Genomic DNA, 21,860 nt, shown 5'->3' on the forward strand with positions numbered 1-21,860 from the left:
TTATTATTTTGTCTGAAAAGACCCTAGGCTTGAATAAACAAGAAATAGTTATAAGTCCTACTTGTAGTATTAGCCAACTCTGTCTTGGTTTTCTCATGTGTAAAACAGTGTGACAGTTACACTGATCATCATCATCCTCGTCATCATCATTCCTACATTCCAGAGTTGATGAATGTAAAGACTTTTGGAAATAAGTGTTTTACAATCTTTCTGCATCCTGTTTGCACCATGTTTCTTTATAAAATAAAATCAATTTCACTGTATTTACAGTATCTACTGTAAAAATATGTATAGGTTTGCATCTTAATTTGAACATCTGGTATCAATTGTCATCAGAAAGCATATAAATTATTGTGTTATGTTTATAAATTACTCATGTAAAGAAAGCTACCAGTATGAGTTCCTCAGTGTTGACATTGATTTATCTATCATTTCTGTTTAATGCAAACTATTCATAACTTATTATCAATTAAATATTTATGCATGTTAATATTTTATGATTAGGAAAGTTTGAAAAATGAAAGCATTAGCAAGACTTGTTCTGGGACTTGTCATCTTTGATGCTGCTGTGACTGCTCCAACGTTAGAGCCCATCAACTATGACTCAGAAACTTACGATGCCACCTTGGAAGACCTGGATGATTTATACAACTATGAAAACATACCTATTGGCCAAGCTGAGGTACTTTTAAAAGCATTGTATTAGGAATTATTGGGGATTGTTTTCTTCAAATAGATTTTTGTTTATTTATAAATGAGATGTTCTGTCTTAATAATTTCATATGAACTTTTTCTCCAGAACATGTTCAATGTTAGAGATTAACATTGAAATACTCTTTTGTTTTATTACAGTTCACTTTATTTCCTCAATATCTTCTCACAAAATTGGGCAAAAAAAAAAGTTATCAAGTTAGAACAGAAAAAAAAGTAGGGAAAAAAGCCATAGGCAATTAGGAAAAGTAAAAATAATACATATGCAATGATAAAGAACTTAGGGGTGTTTTCTGTAAAGGAAAGAAAATGTTAGATTGTAGTAAATTTGGAAGTAAAAAGAATATAAAAGACAATAGTTTGGGACAGGACAGTATTCCAAGAGGAAATGTGCTTTCCTAAATGACTGATTATCTCTCAGCAGTAATGTAGCCATTGGCAAGGTTACAGCCCACATTTTATAAATTTGATATGATATGTTCCTAATTAAATGTTAGGCTTTTTATGAACTAAAGAATACAGATTAATTTTTCTGAGTCAGAAAACAAATAGACCTTGAAATGCTGGAGTGTAATTAATGCACTACATTGACAAAAACTAATTACATATAAATAAACCAAAAGGGAAATTACATCATCATTACAGGATCATAAGATATTTTGGGCAATTATTCAAATGTAAATCTTTCTTACAATAATGATTTAGAATAACTAAGGAAAATTAAATATTTAGACAAAAGCATATATTTATATTGTATGGAACTTAATTAGATACATTTTATTAATATATAAACATTCTCATTATTATTTATATTGACTTATGAAATACAAGAATCAGAATTTCACCATACAATAGCAATACAATAGTTTTCATGCCTTCTCCCCTTACCCTATTTTTCTCTCCCTATCATTTTCTCTTTTGTCTTCTTCTTTTCTTTTCTTTTTTTTATACCACCCCTACCCTCTCTCTCTCACTTCCCTACTTTTCAGAAAAGTTTTAGGCTTAACAGCAGATCACTTTTCTTCTGCACATTGGACATGACTCTATTTTCTAAGTCTTGATTTTTTTAATATGTTTTTATTGATTTCAGAGAGGAAGGGAGAGGGAGAGAGAGAGAGAGAAAAAAAAACATCAATAATGAGAAATAATCATCTATTGGCTGCCTCCTGCATGCCCCTTACCAGGGATTGAGCTGCAACCTGGTCATGTGCTCTGACATGGAATCAACCTGTGATATCCTGGTTCATGAGTTGAAACTCACCCACTGAGCCACACCTTCTGGGCTCTAAGTATTAATATTCACTGTTTGATTCATTTTTCTGTATTGCTTTGTTATGTTAAGGAAATTTTCTGTTGAGAATTTATGGTCATTAATAACCAATCTTGCTGTCTGTGATCCCTCTATATCTCTAACTTAATGCATCAGTGTAGAGTATAAGAAATTTTTCTAGTTCTTAATTCATCTACTCTGCTTCTTTTTCCCATCTTGCATAAATATTAAAAATGTACATATATCAGTGCATATCTGTAGCTGTCTAACAAATTAAATATTTCAATGTAAACTTATTTGTCATTTATCCAAAAGTGTTTTTTATAAGATCAAAGAGCTTTGGTGAGTACCGTAAGTGAATTCTCTATTCTGAGTAGGGCTGGGGAGTGGATTCAAGGGGACTGCTTACTCCTTTCAGACCAAATGCACAATAATAAAAAAAAAGTGTTACTTGAAACCAAGGCTGCTTTGGGCAACATGTGGCATCAATGAGCTTTATCTGCAGATTTCTTTTAAGCCATTTCTTGCTGTCAGGATGCGTTTTGCTGCTTAGGTGGCCCTACACATTCTCATGAGATTCTCAAATTGTTCCTGCTACCAAATAAAATAAGCTAATAAATATATCTATTAAAAACTAGAGGCCCAGTGCATGAAATTCATGCACAGGGGGTGGTGTCCCTTAGCCCCGCCTGCACCCTCTCCCATCTGGGACATCCCTCTCACAATCCGGGACTGCTGGCTCCTAACTACTTGCCTGCCTGCCTGACTGATCACCCCTAACTGCCTCTGCCAGCCTGATGGCCCCCAACTGCCCTCCCCTGCCAGCCTACTCTGCCTCAGCCCCCACCACTGTGGCTTTGTCTGGAAGGAAGTCAGATGTCCGGAAGATGGCTGGCCACCTGGTCTAATTAAAATATTACCCTTTTATTAGTATAGATGATTTAGTATACAACCTTTCCTCAGTAATCTTTTATTCTGGAATAACAACCTTCCTTCAAGGTACCAAAAATGTGACATCGTATCCTTATATACCCCAGTCCTTACCTCATGCAAGCATCCTTGATTTTCACATGGGCCTCTCTAAACTCAGAATCCTATCAACTGAGGGCTCCAGAGAGCCATTAATAATCCCTGTGGTTGATCAAAATATATAATTATCCCTGATTTAACAATTTTTTGTGGTAAAGTCACATTAGAAAACCAATTTGTAGATAGATGATATACATATATAGATATATATATATATATATATATATATATATATATATATATACACATATACATGTGCTATGATACTATTACACATTTAAAGATATAAGCTATACATATATATTTTTTTAAATACAAGGTTTGTCCAGTAACAAAAATCAATCATGCCCTAACCAGTTTGGCTCAGTGGATAGAGCATCAGCCTGCGGACTGAAGGGTCCCAGGTTCGATTCCGGTCAAGGGCATGTACCTTGGTTGCGGGCACATCCTCAGTAGGGGTGTGCAGGAGGCAGCTGATCGATGTTTCTCTCATCAATGTTTCTAACTCTCTATCCCTTTCCTTTCCTCTCTGTGAAAAATCAATAAAATATATTAAAAAAAATCAATCAAACCATTCATCCACCAGCTATGGTAAAAAGTCAAAAAAAATTATGACAAATAAGATAACATGAGGAACAAAATTCCAAAGAACTTTAACTTATATATTAACAAATTAGTAATATACATTGCTTTACAAACAAACAAAGAACTGGTATAAATTCCTCATCAGAAGATAAGAAAAAAGTCAATAGACTCAGTCCTGTGAATGGATTCTAAACTATGGCTACTCATGACATTAAGTTCTTGAATGTAGTCTTTGAAGTTCACACTCTGATGACTCCTGGTAAGATTATTTATCTCATCTTTAAAATTAAGGGTAGTTGTTCCCCATGTTCTTGATCCTATGTGACACTTTTTGAATAAACACTGGTAATATACCCAAATGTTATACAGTTGATGGAAAAATTGATGGTAAATAAAGCACCTGGGTAATGGTGGGATCAGATTCTTCACACTTTGTCCTCAATGCCAAGACTATGGTTCTGCCTATTTTAGCCTAACATTAATTTTACCTGTAGAAAGGACAACTTATATTCTAAAACTAAACTTATGAGACAACTGACCAAATGCTTCCAATGCCAGTTTCTTTCTTATACATCCTGAGACTTGGCTCCTTAGGCCAATAAAATAGGCCTTTTGGTCCAGGCTTTAAATGATTAATCCTTAAGGCTTTTGACATATGTGATAAGCAGAATTCTATGATGTCCCTCAAATGGCCTAAACCCTGGTGTGTCCACACCTTCCATAATTTTTAACATCATGAATTTATTTGTATATCACTCTGGTAATTAGGTTATGTTTATAATCTCCTTTAAGAAGGTGATTATCTTGATCAGCCAGACCTAAACTAATGAGTCCTTTAAATCAGTGTCTTAAAGTTAAGAACAAAATTTGAAGCATGAAAGAAATTCAGTACAAGGGAAACTATCGCAGGCTTTAAAGATAGATGGGTCCACACAGCATGTAATGCAGAAGTCTCTAGATGCTGAGAGAAGCTGACAGCCAGCAAGCTTAGAGGGACCTTATTCATAGATGCAGGAAACCCCGAACTCCACATGAAGTCACAGACCTGGCCACCACCTTAATTTTGACCTTGTGAAACCCTGAAGAGAGAATCCAGTCAGGCCAGCTCTGGATTTCTGACCCAGAGAATTAAAAAATGGGTATAGTTTTAAGCTGCTCAGTTTATAGAATTTATTATGCAGCAATAGAAAATTAATAAAGATGCAATAATTAATTTCTTCTGAAAACCAAATTTGAATTTATTGCTTCAAGGCTTGAGTTTGTGAGTCCAATGGTTTAACTGGTCAATAAGTCAAACCATTCCTTCCTCCTTAGGTTTAGAATCTCAGTAGAGCATTATTGATTTTTACTAGTGGTAGTATATTCATTACCTCCTTAGGGGTTGGAAAAGGGTCATGAAAGCTTTCTGTTTTTGAAAATTATATGTAGTAATAGTATTTCAGACTGATGGCATGTGATTTCTGATTTTCTAGAATATCCAGGACCCACTGGATTCTATGTTAGGAACAGATTTTAAGCCCAGCAATTCTGTCAAAATATTCTACATTACCCAGTGGGTACATTTGTTAGTATAATATAAAACTGTTGCAATTTTTACTGAGCTTTTATCTTACATTAATGTTATAAATAAGATGTAGTTATAAGCCATAAAATGAAATATAGATTATTTTTTGCTTTCTTATAAATAATAATTAATCCTGATTGAGCTCTTATAATGTGTCAGGTACTATTCTAGGCATTTCACATGCATTATCTCCTTAACTTCTCACAACAAAACTATGAAGCACTATTATTATTTCCAATGAATAGATAAAGATATAGAGACAAAGAGCAAAAAAGTAACTTGAATAAGATTGTACAGGTATACAATCATAGTGATGTTATCTTCTCATATCAGAAAATAATCTTTAGCAGATTAATAAAGGATTGTATTACCACCCTCCATTTTCTACCATTTTTCAAATTGTTCTTTTGACTTGATATTGGTTTTAGTTTAATTGAATGTCAAGTGCTCCAACACTCCTAAAAGAGAAAGAAAACCAGTCTTTTATGGGTAAGTACTGTGAACTAGAAGTAACCTTTACTTCTAATAATTATTTAACTCACTATTATCTAATTACTATAAGAAAGAATGGCTTACAACTCACTACTTCAAATAATAATTGTGAATAGCTAATCTCCAACATATATCTAAGTTATGGGCAATAAGATAAATGTATATTATTTTATTATACTTACATATATAATAGCATTTATACAGGGTAGGGCAAAAACAGGTATATATTTGTTCATATGGAAAATAATACAACAATTATTAAATAATAACACAAGGATAAATTCTGTGTTTCATGTACTCACAACTGTAAACCTACTTTTGCCCTACCCTGTATATGTTACATATTTGGTTGTCTAGAACCCAAGGAAAATTTTGTTATTAGCCTTAAGAAGTTCATCAGAAAACTATATAGTTTAAGATTTAGTGTTCTTTGAGTGGTTTAAATTGAGATTGTGTTTTTGACCAAGTTAGGTATTTGGCATTTCCATGTTCATGTATATTTTGGGGGTTATAGATTGTCCATGCCACTTAAGTATAAGAAAAATATTATTCCTGTCCACTAATAATTTATTTTACCCAGAAAAGGTCTCAGTGACTCTGCAGAAGGAATTGAACTTCTATTCCTGCAGTAAAATTTCCTTGGCCCCATTCAGACAATTGGACTTCTGCTCACCTATACTGCTCAGCTATTCTATATTATTTTAGTCTTCCACAATTACTTTTACTTAATTGTGTCTCTGAATCTTCAAGAAACATCAAGAATGTTATACTGCAGCCCTAGCCAGTTTGGCTCAGTGGATAGAATTTCAGCCTGCAGACTGATGGGTCCTGGGTTCAATTCTGGTCAAAGGCACGTACCTCAATTGCAGGCTCCAAGCCCTGATTGGGGGCATGTGGGAAGTAACCAATCAATGTGTCTATCTCACGTGGGTGTTTCTGTCTGTCTTCCCCTCTCCCACGCTCTCTAAAAATCAATGGAAAAAATATTCTCAGGTGATGATTTAAAAAAAAAGAGAGAAAGAATGTTGTACTGCGGAGTCCATGGAGCACACTTGATAGCATTTGCTTTTGGAGTGTGGAGGGCATTGTCAATGACACCACACAGTGCTCTTCATGAGGATGTGGAGGACAAATTTCTCTCAGGCCTCCGTGTAAGAGGAACTGCAACTTTAAGGAATTTTTCTTTTTCTTTTCTGTGCTCTACATCTTGTAACTTAGTGTTGTCATTTTGCTCAGAATCCTGGAGCTTAATTTTGGCCTCATTCTTCCCTGACTTCATATTACTTCCCCCCAACTTTATTCTCCTGTGATTTTTATCTCCACATATAAATTTCTGACGTAGATATGGAATGAGATAGGGTATGCATTCATAAATAAACAAACATAGCTAATAAAACACATTAATAATAATTGACCAAATTTTCTCTCTTAGAGAGAATAAGTAGATAGATTAAAATCATCCTTGTAAAGAAACTTTCTGTTGAAATAAATTCAGCTTTAAAATATCATTTATAGATGAAGAGGTTATAGGCTTCATCAAAAGAATTAAAAGCAAATTTAATAGAATGGTAGGAATGAGAAAGAGCTCAGTGAAGGCTGCTGCATCAATTAATAACTGCATTGATTTCTTTCCTCTTGTCATCAAGATAATATGGTGCCATGCAAAATAATTTCATGATATATGCTGATGCCCTGTAACACCAGAAATTACTTAGGTAGACTCAAATTAATTTTGGACTACTTATAGAAATCAATGTCTAGTTTAGTAATGACATATAAAAAACATCAAAGTAGTTATGATACAAACTCCAGGACACACACCCACCCAAAGAGCCAAAGAATAGTTCCTGTGACATCTGTTTCCTTCATTTAGTCCCTTTTGGAAATTCACCAGCAAGCTTGGGGACTGCACTTCAACAAAACTGTAAGCATTGTTAGGTTTTTGTGTAAGACTCTTGCTGTAGCGTGGATAGCTGTGATTGGTGAGTTGACCATCTGCGGCTAACAGTTACACCAAGACGGTAACAGCATTTTTACTTTCTGTACAACAAAGAAGCTTTGTAAATAAAATCTTAACATTTTGAAAAAAATAAAAATAAAAAAGATCTCATTTTGGATAATTTACACAATATGTTTCAAAGTTTTAAACATGTGGTTTGCATATAAAACATCTCTTACTGGAAGAAGTAACTTGTTAAAGTTTTAATCAACCTGAATTAAATATGATTTTTAGGATATTGTGAAAAAAACTAATCTTTCTTCTCATCCTTCTTTATGAAAGAGGCTCTGGAGGACAGGAGGGAAGAATTTTACTGATGAGCTTTCAATATGTTGTCTGATTGATTTTCCATATGTTTCTGTTAAAACCAGTGATAAACCATTTGATTCTTAGTTTAAGCTATTTAAAAAAAAAGCTTTAAAAAAAGAGAGAGAGAACCTTAAAAAAAAGTGAAGCACAAAATATACAATTATGTAAGATCAGAAAAAAAGAACACTGGTAGGATTTGCCAGTGACATGTTTGTGTTTGAAGTTGTATAACACATTATTTATGAGGCCACAAACCTAAGTTAAATCTCATAACTATCCCTTAAAATAAGACATGATTATTATTATTACTGTTATTATTTTTATGAGCAACCAAGGATCAGAATTTTGCCCAAGGTTATTCAGCTGGTAAGTTTCAGAGCAAAATTTAAACCAGATTCTTTTAATGCCAGACCAGAGAGACTTTGGCACTAAACACCTCCATTATTTTTCTGCTTCATCTCTTTAATCTTTAATTTTGTTAGCTGTGTCTCATATTAAGGTTTCTTTGCTTTGAAATTAAGTAATTTGATTATTAGGAATCAGAAAAACAAGAATTTTCTAGTGATTACAATGAACATAATATCTGAGCAACTCTTAGCTGTCAAGTATTTAAAAGAGAGAGAGGTAAGATGATCCTTCTGGACTAAAAGCTGCTTTGTCAGAAATATGGGGACTGAGCAATCTTTGCCAAACTTATTTCTTCCTCATCCATTTTCAAAATAAAATAGAAAATAAGATACAGCTTTCATTGCCAGTGTCCATAGTCACATTTCTTTAGATAATTAATATGGACCACTTAAATCAATTTGAGCACTGGACTTACATTTAAAGCAAAATTCCATTGGAATTAACATATCTGCATGCTAGTGTGTAAAACCCATAAGGATATTCTCCAGTAACCCAGGATGAACAGTTTGGAGCCCTTTTAATATGTTTGGAAAACAATCGTTGACATAATGGTGACAACACAGAATAGCTTCATGATTTATTTTCAACTGGTGGGACAATTTGGGAGAAAGAGAAGTTTTAAATTCTGTTTTGTTTAACAAAAATTTTAGTCTATGCTAGAGTAAAAATCCAGATAACATTCTTGATTTAAAATGCTTTAAAGAGAGGGGAGAGAGAGACTGAGAGAGAGAGAGGGCGAGAGAGAGATAGTGAGAAAGAGAGAGAGGCTTATAATTTAAATATTATCTGTTAAAGAACTGGACTTACTGGTTAGGAATTTACCGGCACAGTGGGGATCCTAAACTAAGTAAATAAATAGATAAGAACAATTTCTTTCCAGCCTGGTTTTGCCTGGGCATTTAAACCATTAATGCACATCCACTGCAAAGACGGGGAAAGAAAACACTGGCTTCAGGTTTGCTCATGTATGTACCCATTCTATACTTGGGAGGCAGTTTTTCACAGTGTGTGACATGGATTCTGGAGTCAGACTCACTTTGTGTGAGTCCTAGGTCCGTCACAGCAACTGTGTGGCTTCGGGCAGTCATATAATCCTCCTGAGCCTCAAGCTTCCTATCTATAATATATCTAGTGAACATTAAATAAGAAACTGGTTCACTGTTTAACTTATAGCCTGGCACATAGCAGATATTTAATAAATGTTAGCTTTACCATCAGATCACTTATTCAATCAACAGCCACTGAAGCTAATCCACTGGTGCCCAGGAAAGTCTTCATGGAAGAGATAGGATTTGAGCTGGAATGAAGGCTAACTCCATTGGGCATGGGTTCACTTTAGATCCACTTACCAATCTTTTGCTGAGAATGAAGAGTAGGGGCAGGTAAATAAGACCAAGTTCCTCCTTGTCCCTCAGCACCTCCCAGTCTAGTCATCTTATAAACGCACTATTTCCATACATTAGAGGAAGTAAAAAATGTAAACAAGATCTTTAGTTACCTATTGGGACATAAGGTTTCTATGAGTTCCATTACAAAATACATATACATATGCTGAGAAATTATGTCCTCAAATTTGTCATCAGTCATAATCCTTACAGCAAATCTAAGATATAATTTACTACGTCCATTTACTCATGTGTTTATCCACCACCTTTTTGGAACAACATTTAAGGCTACTTATAGAAATAAATGCTACAATGTGTACAAAAATAGATATATAAACATAAAATAAATATAAATCTGAATAAATATAGATATCTACATACAATAATACTGCATTTATAAAATATGTAATATTGATTTTATTGCATTATATTCTCCATAATAATATATCTCATATTATTTATTATTAATTATTTCTTATACTAGATTATGGTATAAAAATATAAATTAAGAAAATGAGGCAAGTTAAAAATAAGAGTTGGGAATATACCGTAATATGAAACCAAGAGTCAGTAACATATACTATTTTGTGTTATAACACGTATAAATATGTGTGCTATTAAAGTTTTTCTAAGAAATAAGTATTAGGTTTTAAGGGATCAGATACATGCTCCTCCTAAACCCTACTTAAATTCAGAATCAGTTGAGAGACAGAAATGGGGCTCAGACAAATGAGTTCAAAGTATCCTCCTTATATTACTGATAAAATCTAGACTGAAATGTATGATTTAGGTCTGAAGCAACTATGAGATTCCTAATACAAAACTCCAGAAATAGACCTGGTAACTGGTCACAGAAAAGGTCACTCAATCACAGGCCTCAGAACAGTGGCTGATTCAGTAAATGTTAGTGCATGCCTGGAGGGGCAAAACAGAAAGCATGCTCTCAACAGGCAGGCAACTACCTGCAATAGGGAGGATGAACTGCCTAGGCCTATTCTTCCACCCACCCAGTCATTCTTCCTTTTCTAGGAAGGGTGAGTAAAGGAGCCAACAGAGGATGCACCCACCTCCCAGGAGGGTCTCCTTTCAAGCCATCAGGCTTAACCATGACATTCAATACAGCTCTCATCTTTAAGAGAGAAAATCAACCTGTTTATTGGACAGTCATGCTCATACCTTCCTGAGATCTACCCCCATGCCAACTACCACTCTTTACATATCCTCTGGCAGTCTGTAGATTTTGATTCCAGAAGTCTCTGATATGGATCTGAGAGGATCAATGAATTAATCTCTAAGACCTCTCGGTCCTTGAGATTAACCTTTCACTCTCAGTTCTTTGCTCTATCTCAAATTATATCAAGCCACATTATTTAGTAACAAAGCTTATGAGAAGTTCTGCAATGAAATTAAATGCTAAGTAACTATACTCCAATAATACAATTCCAGAAACATAATAATGACACAAATTTATATATGACTCCCTTACTTCCATGAAGTTTTGAGGAAAGATAAAAGACTACAGATAAATATCTCTTGCAAATTAAAGTCAAAACTTGTTCAAATCTAAAGAGATTGCAGTATGAATCAGAATTGCTTGCCTTGGGATTTAAAAGTCCAAAGAATATGCAGTCCAAACACCACTTCCCCATTTGCTTTTGCTTCATCTCAGCTAGACAGATCCTTAGTGCTTGGGTCAAGAGGATTTTTTTTTAATAACTGCAGTCTGAGTGGACTTTTCCAGATACAAATGTACTTCCTTCAGGGGCACATACATTATTAGTTCATTGCAAAGTCTCCTATGATCTTGATATTTAAAGAGAATGAAGCATTCATTGCACACATATTATTATCCCAACACTGACTCTAACCGCCATCAAATTTAAAGAACAGGTTAATTTGAATCTCTATAATAGTTATTCTAGGCAAAAGTAGAGCCCCCAAATCAATACATAGTGCTGCTAGAGACCCAAGAAGACTTGGTGGAAACTGAGGCTATAGCCTCATCCAGATATTGGTCAGCTTATGTTCATTGTTTCTAGTCTGTAAACTTTGAGCTCAAACACAATTTGGAGAACTTTCCCATCAGGAGTTCAATTATGGCACTGTTTTACCATTGTTAGAGGAGTCATTCTCAAAGTGTGATACCTGAACTGGCAGCATCCCCATCACCTGGGAGATGGTCAGGAATGCAAATTCTCAGATCCCACTCCAGACCTAATGAATCAGAAACTCTAGAGGAGGGGCCAGCATTTGGGGGATTTAACAAATCCTCTGCTCATTCTGATGCACTTAGGATACAAGCAACACTGAATTAAGAAACCACATCACTTTCATCGCAGGTAGCACTGGAGATATTCCTGTTTTCTAGCACCGTTTTTAAACATACAGTGGCAGCAGGCCCAGTCACCAGGTCCACTTGAAGCTTCTTTCTGGTTTTATTTTCTGCATCCCCAAAACCCATTTTTCTGCAGCCCTGGGTTTCTGGCACCTGATGCAGCATGGACTTTGTGTCTGTCAAGTGACAGGCTCTCTTGGGACCAAGAATTTTCAGTGTTTGGGGGTGGGGAGTTCTGCAGCCTGGAAGCGATGTGCCCTTCTGGCTTCCACCTTTGCTTCCTGCTATGGAATTCACAAAATTCACCTCCCGGGGAGTTGCTACGCTTCCCGGTGGTATTTTTCAGCTGAAGAATCAACCTCAGCAGATTCCTGAACTGACACTGATGTTGATGTTTCTGAAGCCTGTGGCCCTTGGGATCTTAATAAAAAACAATCCTTCTACCATATTCCCACCAAGACTTAACATTTCACCGCTCCAAAACTTAATTAGCATTTGTCTCTGACATCCTAGTCTGCAGAATAAAATTTCCCCTCTAGTGTGGTGGTTCTCAACCTTGGCCATATATTTGAATCACTTCTAGAGTTTTTAAAAATCCTAATGTCTGGGCCACACCCAGACTATTGAAATCAGAATCTCTGGAGCTGGGTCCCAGTTTTACTGTTTGACTTTGCTCAGCTATTCTTTCAGTGTGAGTCATTTACTATTTTTGTTTAACCAGTTTAATATGCTTTTCTTTTGAAAAATATTTTTATTGTTGGTAGCATAACAGATGTCCCCCATTTGTCCAGCTCCTATCCCCCACTCCCAAGCCTTCCCTGCACTATTGTCTGTGCCTTGGGATTTTCAATGTGGTCCATTCACTTCTCTAGTACTGTGTGCTGAATGAGTGCCTTCTCTTCTTTTTCTGGTCCGGACTTTTGTTTTTCTAACATAGTCCTCTAGATTTTGTAGCATGTTTTACGGAGTCAGATAAAAAAAATTAATAAATTATAAATTTGCCCAAAGTAACACTGTTCAAGGAAATTTTAGAAAATATTCTCTTTTTTTTTTTTGAGTTATATAATCTCCTATTATACTAGTTTTCAACCCAGGATTGGATTTGACCTGTCATTGTCCTGCCCAGCCCTTCTATAATATGCCTAATTTTCCCTGGATCTTTCTGAATTCCACAGATTTCTTATTCTGACACTCCTACGGCAAGTTATAGAGTTTGCTAGGAACAGAGAGGCTTACACTGTGTTTGTTAAGGTCCACACACATAAGCATTAAAATCATTAAAAAATTATTGCTTGGTAATGTCGCTAACCATAGGATTGTACCATATAAGATACAGATAGGTGGTCCTAAAAGTTAATCACAGTGATGTTATGCCAACCTCACACTTAATGAATGTGGTCTTTAAAGAGGTAAATGGTATATAAGCAAATATACATTTTTCACATACAACACTTATGAGAAGAACAAAGAAAATATAGCTAAAAGATGTTGCAGCTAGGTCAAATATTTTTGTGTGTTTTCTTTTTTTGGAGTTATCAAAACTCTGATAAAAGACATACATATGAAAAAGAAATCAAATCCAGATAAAAATCCTCTACTATAACTATATGGAATCTAAAACATATAGAATTGAGATTCAAGGGGATAAATTCCTTTTGGTATTTAAAGAAGAAAGGAAGATCATAGATCTAATAATTCTTCTCCTATTAGCAAAATGATTCCTATCATGCTAATGAGTGCGAAAATAGATGATAGGCAACAGATTTGTATATTTTTTAAAGAATAGTTTATTGATTTTTAGAGAGAGAAGAAGGGAGAGGGAGAGAGAGAGAGAAACATCAATGTGAAAGTGCAATATTTTGGGGCTGCCTCCTGCATCCCCCCTACTGGGGATTCAGCTCACAACCTTGCCACGTGCATTCACCAGGAATTGAACCCTTCGGTGCACGGGACAATGCCTAACCAACAAAGCCACGCTGGACAGGGCAAATTTAAAGATTTTGATCCTTAGAAATCAGCCCTTCCTTTGCCTTATGCCAGTGGTCGGCAAACTCATTAGTCAACAGAGCCAAATATCAACAGTACAACGATTGAAATTTCTTTGGAGAGCCAAATTTTTTAAACTTAAACTTCTTCTAATGCCACTTCTTCAAAATAGACTTGCCCAGGCCGTGGTATTTTGTGGAAGAGCCACACTCAAGGGGCCAAAGAGCTGCATGTGGCTCGCAAGCCACAGTTTGCTGACCACTGCCTTATGCTATTATAGAGCTGATTGGCCTAGAGACTCTTGATTCCAATAATTACAGGCTGTTGTTGTTCCTTGTGATTAAGCCCCTATCCCAGTGGTCGGTCAACAAACTCATTAGTCAACAGCGCGGTGGCTCGCGAGCCGCAGTTTGCTGACCACTGGCCTAGAGTAATTTGCCCTGACTCTATATCATCAACAATCTTTTGTTTGTAAATTTATTGTTGACACTAATACAGATGTCCCCCAATCCCCCCCTATCTTTACCCACCTCCACCCAGCCTCCCCACCCCCAGCCCCCACTCCCCAGCTATCACCACACTGTTGTCTGTGTCTATGGGTTATGCATATACATTCTTTGGCTAATCTCTTCACCTTCTTTCATCCAGTCCCCCCACACCCCATCCCCTCTGACATCTGTCAGTCTGTTCCATGCCTCTTGTTCCATTTGTGCATCAGTTTTTTATGTTCATTGGATTACATGTATAAATACAATCGTACGGTACTTGTCTTTGTCTGACACAATACTCTCCAGGCCCATCCATGCTGTCACAAAGGGTAAGAGCTCCTTCTTTTAGTTAGGTTCCCAAGAAAGCGCAGAGACTATAGAGAATATATCGGTGGCAATGAGAGGGTTCAGGTAGGCACTCTGGCTTAATACACTCTTTTGAATTTGTTTAAAATAATCTACCTCTGAGAGATCAAGTCAGGCTTCTAAAGTTGTAAAATTTTGCAAGGCTTTACTGCTGATACTGAGCAGTAGAAAAAAATTGAATGCTAATGCAATAATTATCTCTTTCAAAGGCAATTGGCTATAAGTTGATCTTCTCCCCACATTTTTCTATGATAATATATACATCATCATCATCTTTATCATCAGTAAATAGCAGTTTTATGCAGAGAATTTCTGCCTATTAAAAGGCATGGTTTATTATATTTTGTGACTCAATAAAGACTGTGTTAGAAGAAACAATTTAGTTTGTGTTAGGATAAAAAAGATGAAAACTTTTAAAAAAAGTAATACTAAATTACTCCATCATAAAATAAAGAGCTAGAGCTTGGAAGGATCAAATTTTTTGTTTTTCAGTCCAACTGCTTTGTTTCAATTACTGTGATGGACTCCCCACCCCTATCCCGTTCTAATGAGATTGCTGATTTCAGCCTACACTAAATTGTCCTTCTGGCATCCTTACATGGGGAACAAGGGCAGTAAGGGTAAAGGGAACATGAACTGACTCAGCTTTTAGATAATGTTGCTACAGCCTTTGCCAAAGCTTCTCACCAATATTATTTGGGAAAATTCAATTAGAACTAGATGATACATTTGTAAAAATTGGATAGTGAAAACTTATTAAGTTTCTGGAGCCTAAGGGGATGATGATGAATGGAGTCCTGCATAAACTGGGATAAAACTGACATGGAAAATCTTTCGGAGAACTAAGAATCTTTCTGGCAACAAAAATAGAGAAAATAAATATGTGAACAACAATAAAAAAGTGCTGAGATTGCAGAAGAAACACAGACTAGAGAGGTTATGACTACATGAAACCTTCAGATTATCAGCTATTGTTACTTCTGCATTGAATTTTTTACTTAAACATTGCATTAAATACAATGAAGCATTACCATCTAAAGTTATGAATTCATGAAGAATAACCATACATTAGGATATGTATTTGCAAAAACTAAAAGAGCATTTATATTTTTTCATAAATCTATATATATATAATATTCTAGCAAGTCAATATCAAATGTTATGATTTTATACTAATTTGATTTAAACAGAAAACCACAAACTTTGGTATTTGGCCTGAGACATTTATTAATTATATAGATTTATTAATTTTGACTTAATTTAATAAAATACTGGTATTCAAAAGTAAAGAAGTTCAAATATGGTGAATTTACTCAAATTTGGTGGTACAATATTTCAGGAAGTACTACACCAAGAAACAAAGATAAAAGAACAATTGCTTGCAAAGGAGAAATCAGAGAGAATATGAGAGACACAAAAAAAAAGTACATTTATTTTTATTTCTAATGTTAATGGCATGTGCTAGGTAAATAGTAAAAATTATTCTCTCTGTATAATTTGAAAATGGATAAGAAAACAAAATTTGAGAAGGTCTATATTAGGGCAAATTACATTAGCAGCTGTAACAAACAACTCCAAAATCCCAATGGCTTGACACAATAAAAACTGACATCTCGCTGACAGGACTGTCCAGAGCAGGTCAATAGGTTTACTGTCCTCTCAGTAGTTATGCAGGAATTCAAACTTCTTTCATGCTACAGCTTCCCCATCTTCACTTTAGGACTGTAGGTTCACAGTGGTATCTTCTGTTGACAGACTGAGGGAAGGGAAAGAATGTAAGGAAAGTATACTTGCTCCTTTCTGATTAGGACCATATGTGGCACGTTACTTCCTCTCCTGTTCCATGGGCCAGAACTAACCACATGACCCAATCTATACTCAAAGAAAGTGGAAAATATATGTTAGCTGAATTCCCAGGAGGAAAATGAAAGAGTTTGGTGAGTGAATGCATGGAATTGTCTCAGCCATCATGTTTCAACAGGCTGAAGTTTCATTCTGACATAATATTTCTCACAAAAGCCAGATAAAATTATAATAAATGCTGCTTAAATTCTACAACCCACCTCTATTAATGTTATGTGATATTTTCATACTTGTCAATTTCAGGGAAAGATTGATTGACTGCCAGGTGCTCCCACAGGGCTACATGGCCCTGCTACAGTCTTCAGCCTTAGGGTTCAGCAACTGAAGGTTCAGCCTTCAGGTTCATCCATGATCAGCTATGATCAGATCAGACTGTAGGTTGATAAATTATATCTGGCAAAAACCCTATGAGGCTTAAAATATCAAAATATAGCCCATTTATGAGTTTATAATGTGAATAGTCATTTCCCATTAAGGATAATGCTCACTTTCCTTATCCAGAGCTTCTTTCTCATAATAAAAAGCTAAATTATTCAGAGGAATTTTATTTGGCTGAGTACAGAAGCAAAATTTAAAAAGTGAAGTAGTCCTGTGGCAGGATTGATTAGATTCAAACTGTAATCTTAACTGCTTAGAAGCTGTATGACCTCAGGCAATTTCTTTAGTTCTTCCATCTCTCATCTTCCACTTACAAATATACCAAACGTGCACAGTTATTGCAGCTCTACATAGAGTTGTTCTGAGAGTGACATTAGAATCAATGGAAAGAGCATAGTTTTTCATATACAGTGAGTATTTAATCCATGACAATTATTTTCAGCTAACTCATGATAACAGTAAGTGAAATCTCTTTTCTCCATGTCAGATATAACCTCTCTAGTGATTATATTCTTTATGTTCAACATATTTAATATTCCTCTCTAGCAATGTTAGCCACAACAACAAACTCTTTCCCTAAACTGAATTTTCATAGGTTTCCATCTTCTTCAATTTCCTTTTTTTTCTTTAGCTGCATTATCATCACTAATTGTCAGAGTCAAGAAGCTTGCCCAAGGGCTTGGGAGTAATGGTCTCTTCTCATTGTACATTTTAAAGATCAGTTTTGCATCATTAGAACAACCTAAAATTACTTTAATTTGGAGGGTGAGAACCTTACCATGACTCTGTCCTTGACCCTGTTTCATATGCTAAAATCTGCATTTTTCCTATTCTAATAAAAGCAATTATATCTTTATTTTTCAATGAATATCAATAAGTCAACTAGGATCTCGTTGTATATATGCTTTCACTTTCTCTTTCCATAAAGATTTGCCAAGCTATCTTTATTCTCAAATTATATACAAGCAAAGAAAAGATTAATAAAAATTTCCCCACCTCTGCCTACATTGGCATGTTAAGTCAAAATTATAGGAAGTGTAGCTGAGGTAAAGAGCATAGGAGATAAGGGTAACCTTAGTATCAGGACTAGCTGATCTCTTATAGTTAACAAGTACTCAGCAGGATTATATTCTATAAATTGAGGGAGCACCAAACACAGAATGCCAAAGGAATTGTGCCTCTCAGAATTGTGCAATGGAGTAGCTCTGACTCTAGGTACATAATTTCACCTTTCCATCAAATATAGACCACACCCAACCAATATCCTTGGATCAGCAGTAGATTACAAACCAGTTTCACCTAATGAAGTCAAAGCACATCTCCTTTAGTTTCCATTCACAACATGTTTGCACCTACAATGAACACCCATTGGCAGACATGAAGATGTCTGAGCCATAACTAATCTCTTTTCATACCTGCTCTCTCATGCAGTTAAAATATTTTGTACTCTGATATCCAAAGCACCCTTTAAAGTATCAAAAATTGTCACTGTTTACCTTTACTGACTCAGCCTACTAATAGCTAGACACACTAGGATAGGAGCTGGGAATGTAACGGTAAAGTATATATATTAACCCTGTATTCCCATATACAACATCAAAATCTATATCACATATCTTTTGTTATGTAACAAAAGAAGAAGAAAAATATGAAAAATAAAATAGCAATAAATTTATATCTATCAACAATTGAATCTAAAAGTCTAAATAAATGAATGAACAAGGAATCAAGTGAACAAAATAAACTGATGAATAAAATAGAATCAGCGGCATAGAAACATGGAACAGAATGACAAATCTTGCAGGGAACAGGGAGGGGGTCTAAAAGAGATTAACCAAAGAACTTACATGCATATAGGCATTACCTATAGACATATATGGGAACCAAGTGGCAGGGGACAATGGGGGTTAGGGGACATCTGTAATACTCTCAACAATAAAGATTTAAAATATTTTAAAATGGGGGGTTTTAAGCATGGGTTGACACTAATTTTGTCTTTTTCAGAGTTTATTCTCACTTCAGTGTGAATGTATACTGAAGGAAATCCCAACTTCCTGTAAGGGGATCGTTGCTGTATTCTCAGCAAGAGAGCATAATAACATAGATTATGGTGGTGGTAGTAGACAGAGAGAAAGAATGATATTGATTGAATGACAGGTAAAATGGACAGTTGATCATAACTTAAGTGTAACACTTGGCAAAGACTTGTTTGATTAAGTAATTATAAAGAGAGGCAATCCTTCCATCATTTACAAATTCAGTTTTTCCTTCACTGATCTTTTTCTTCATATATGAAGGTAGGAATTGAATCTGAGTAACTTGAATCCTCTCATAGCATTCTTTCCATTACACATATATTACATTTTTATTAAGTTCCGCATTGGAAACTTAACTGCAGATTAAGTGCTAAAATAAAATAATATCAAAATACCCCAAAATAAAATACATTAAGTTTTATTAGTTCCAACACAAGGCCTAATGGTAGCAGATGGTTTGTGATCATCTTAAATAGGAGTGGTCAGCATGTTCAACAAGAAGTCTGTCCTGAAGGCATTCCTTGGCAAATGAGGCAATTAGGAGGAAATGTGACCGCTATTTCTGAACACTATTTTTTCATATTTTTACTCTGAAATGCAGGCAAATAAATTTAGTAAACTTAATGGTAGCAATGTAGTTATATAAATCATTTAGCTGTGCTTTTTGATAATGAGCAAATGGATTTGGTTAAGATTATTTTTAACCAAATGTTATTATCACTAAAAATGGTGCTGAGTACTTTTACAGGAAGATTCTTCCGTGGAAAAGTCTGCTGATTGTGGGAGAATGAAAGTTTCAACTTTTCTGCAGTATTATTAACAACAATGCAAATATTATTATAAAAATCCTTTATTTCTCAGGTAGCAGAAACTTTGAGACACTTCAGGGTCATTTCAGTCCTCTGTACCCTAAAGAAATATTGAGGTGCTGGCTTGCTTACATAGAGTCAAGGCTGCGCATGGTATGGAGACTGAGGCAGGCCTAAGGATGCTTCTTGGCACTATTATCTTTCCAGGCTAACATTGACCTCATTCGAGAGGTTAGACCTCACTGTACCCATGTCACTCTCTGTGGACTAAGCATTTGTCATCTCTAGTATAGGTAGATTCTTTCATGAACATGAAATGTACTCCTAAGCATAGTCTATCAGAACATAAATTATCTACAGATCTAAGATATACAAGTACAGTAGTGACTAAGCTCAACGTCATATGTAGGAGTGACCCTTTATATTCTACTTTTAAACTTTAGGGAAATATAATGAAAAAAATAAAAAAAGTCAATTCAGTAGGAAGCAAATCAGGGTAAAATAGGAGGTATAAAAAGAAATGGAGAAAATCTAAGAAAAAATGGATACTTATATCTGATGCTCAGTTATAAATGTTTGCATTTGTGTGTTACCGATTGTAGCTTGAGAAAAAAAGGCAGGGGTGTATTCTGGCCATTTGTGTTTATTCCCAAATTTAAGGTTCTGCAGCATAAACATAAAAGTCTGCCACAGGGAGAGCTTTTTGTATTAATGCCTCATTTCCTTGCCTCACACTTCATGTCACCTTATGAAAATTGGTGAGAGAGGAAACAAAGATAGAATGGCTGAATCACTTCTATGCAGTAGTGACAGTAATGCTCTCCAGGCACAGTGCTTTGCATTTATAGTTCTGCTATTTTGCTGAACCAAAAAGGCATTCCTTTTCTTTGCTCTTAAAACGTTGTTCAACATTCCCATTTTAATAGCAAGTAAGCATGAACAAAACAGTTTCTGATAAACACAAAAGCTGTTTCGCCTCATGATAGTGGATGACAAGTGAGATCTTACAGCTTCACATCAAATCAGTGGAAAAACAATTGTCCATTAAAAATACGTGCAAACGTTTTTCCTATAAAGCCAAGGATTCAAGGCAACGTGTCTGGAATGTGTTTCTCCCCTTAGGCTGCCTCCATCCCATGAAACATCTGTCTCAATTTCCGCTCTTCTTGGAGCCTCCTTTTGGTCTCTCTGCATATCCATTCTTTCTGCGTTTGCCTCATTCTGGCCCTGCAGATGGAGCCCGTCTGTCTCTCTGCTTAAAGAAATGTACCCAATCTTCTCAAGTGGACATTTATGGCCATTATATCTTCATGCATGGCTTCCTAATGCACCAAATGCAGTAGACTTTGCTTTTGGTTTGATTTCATGCTCTAAATATATTAAAGTAAGCATTAATACAGTCATTGATTCTTCTCAGCAAGATCTCTAGAATTAAGCATAGAGCTGTGGATTAGATATATTCTGGACAAGCAAACTTTTTATATTGTATTCAATAAGTACTTGTTGGTTGTATATTATGCCTTGAGGTATATTGATATATGCCATAACTGAGAATGCACCATCTAGTAAGCTTGGAGAGGCAGAGAAAGAATGGAGCCACTGTAGCACAGTTTAGGAAGGGCTGAAAGGAAGAGACTCTGCAGAAGCCCAGAGGGAGACACACTTCAGATATGTGCACTGACAAAAGAAAGTTTAGGTGATTGTTTTTTAAAAAATAATTTTCTTTTGTGGAGCAATATATTCAAATTTATCAAAAATAACATTGAATAAGTGTATCTTTAAAATGTTATTGTTGCCCTGGCCTGTGTTTCTGAGTGGATGGAGCATTGACCTGCAAACTGAGGGGT

At 35.4% G+C, this 21,860-nt stretch overlaps 1 protein-coding gene across 1 annotated transcript in view; it reads left to right on the forward strand.

The window, feature by feature from the left end:
• Positions 1-517: 517 nt before the first annotated feature.
• The window catches only part of EPYC (epiphycan), a gene marked incomplete at both ends in the record, with an annotated part of 38,002 nt that continues 16,659 nt past the window's right edge, over positions 518-21,860 (forward strand). Inside the window, one exon of the mRNA XM_080660720.1 lies at positions 518-682. Within this exon, the coding sequence (XP_080516846.1) occupies positions 518-682 (165 nt within the window). The remainder of the gene's footprint in view (positions 683-21,860) is intronic.

This window comes from Plecotus auritus, assembly GCF_963455305.1.
Source record: "Plecotus auritus genome assembly, chromosome: 3".
Lineage (NCBI taxonomy): Eukaryota > Metazoa > Chordata > Mammalia > Chiroptera > Vespertilionidae > Plecotus > Plecotus auritus.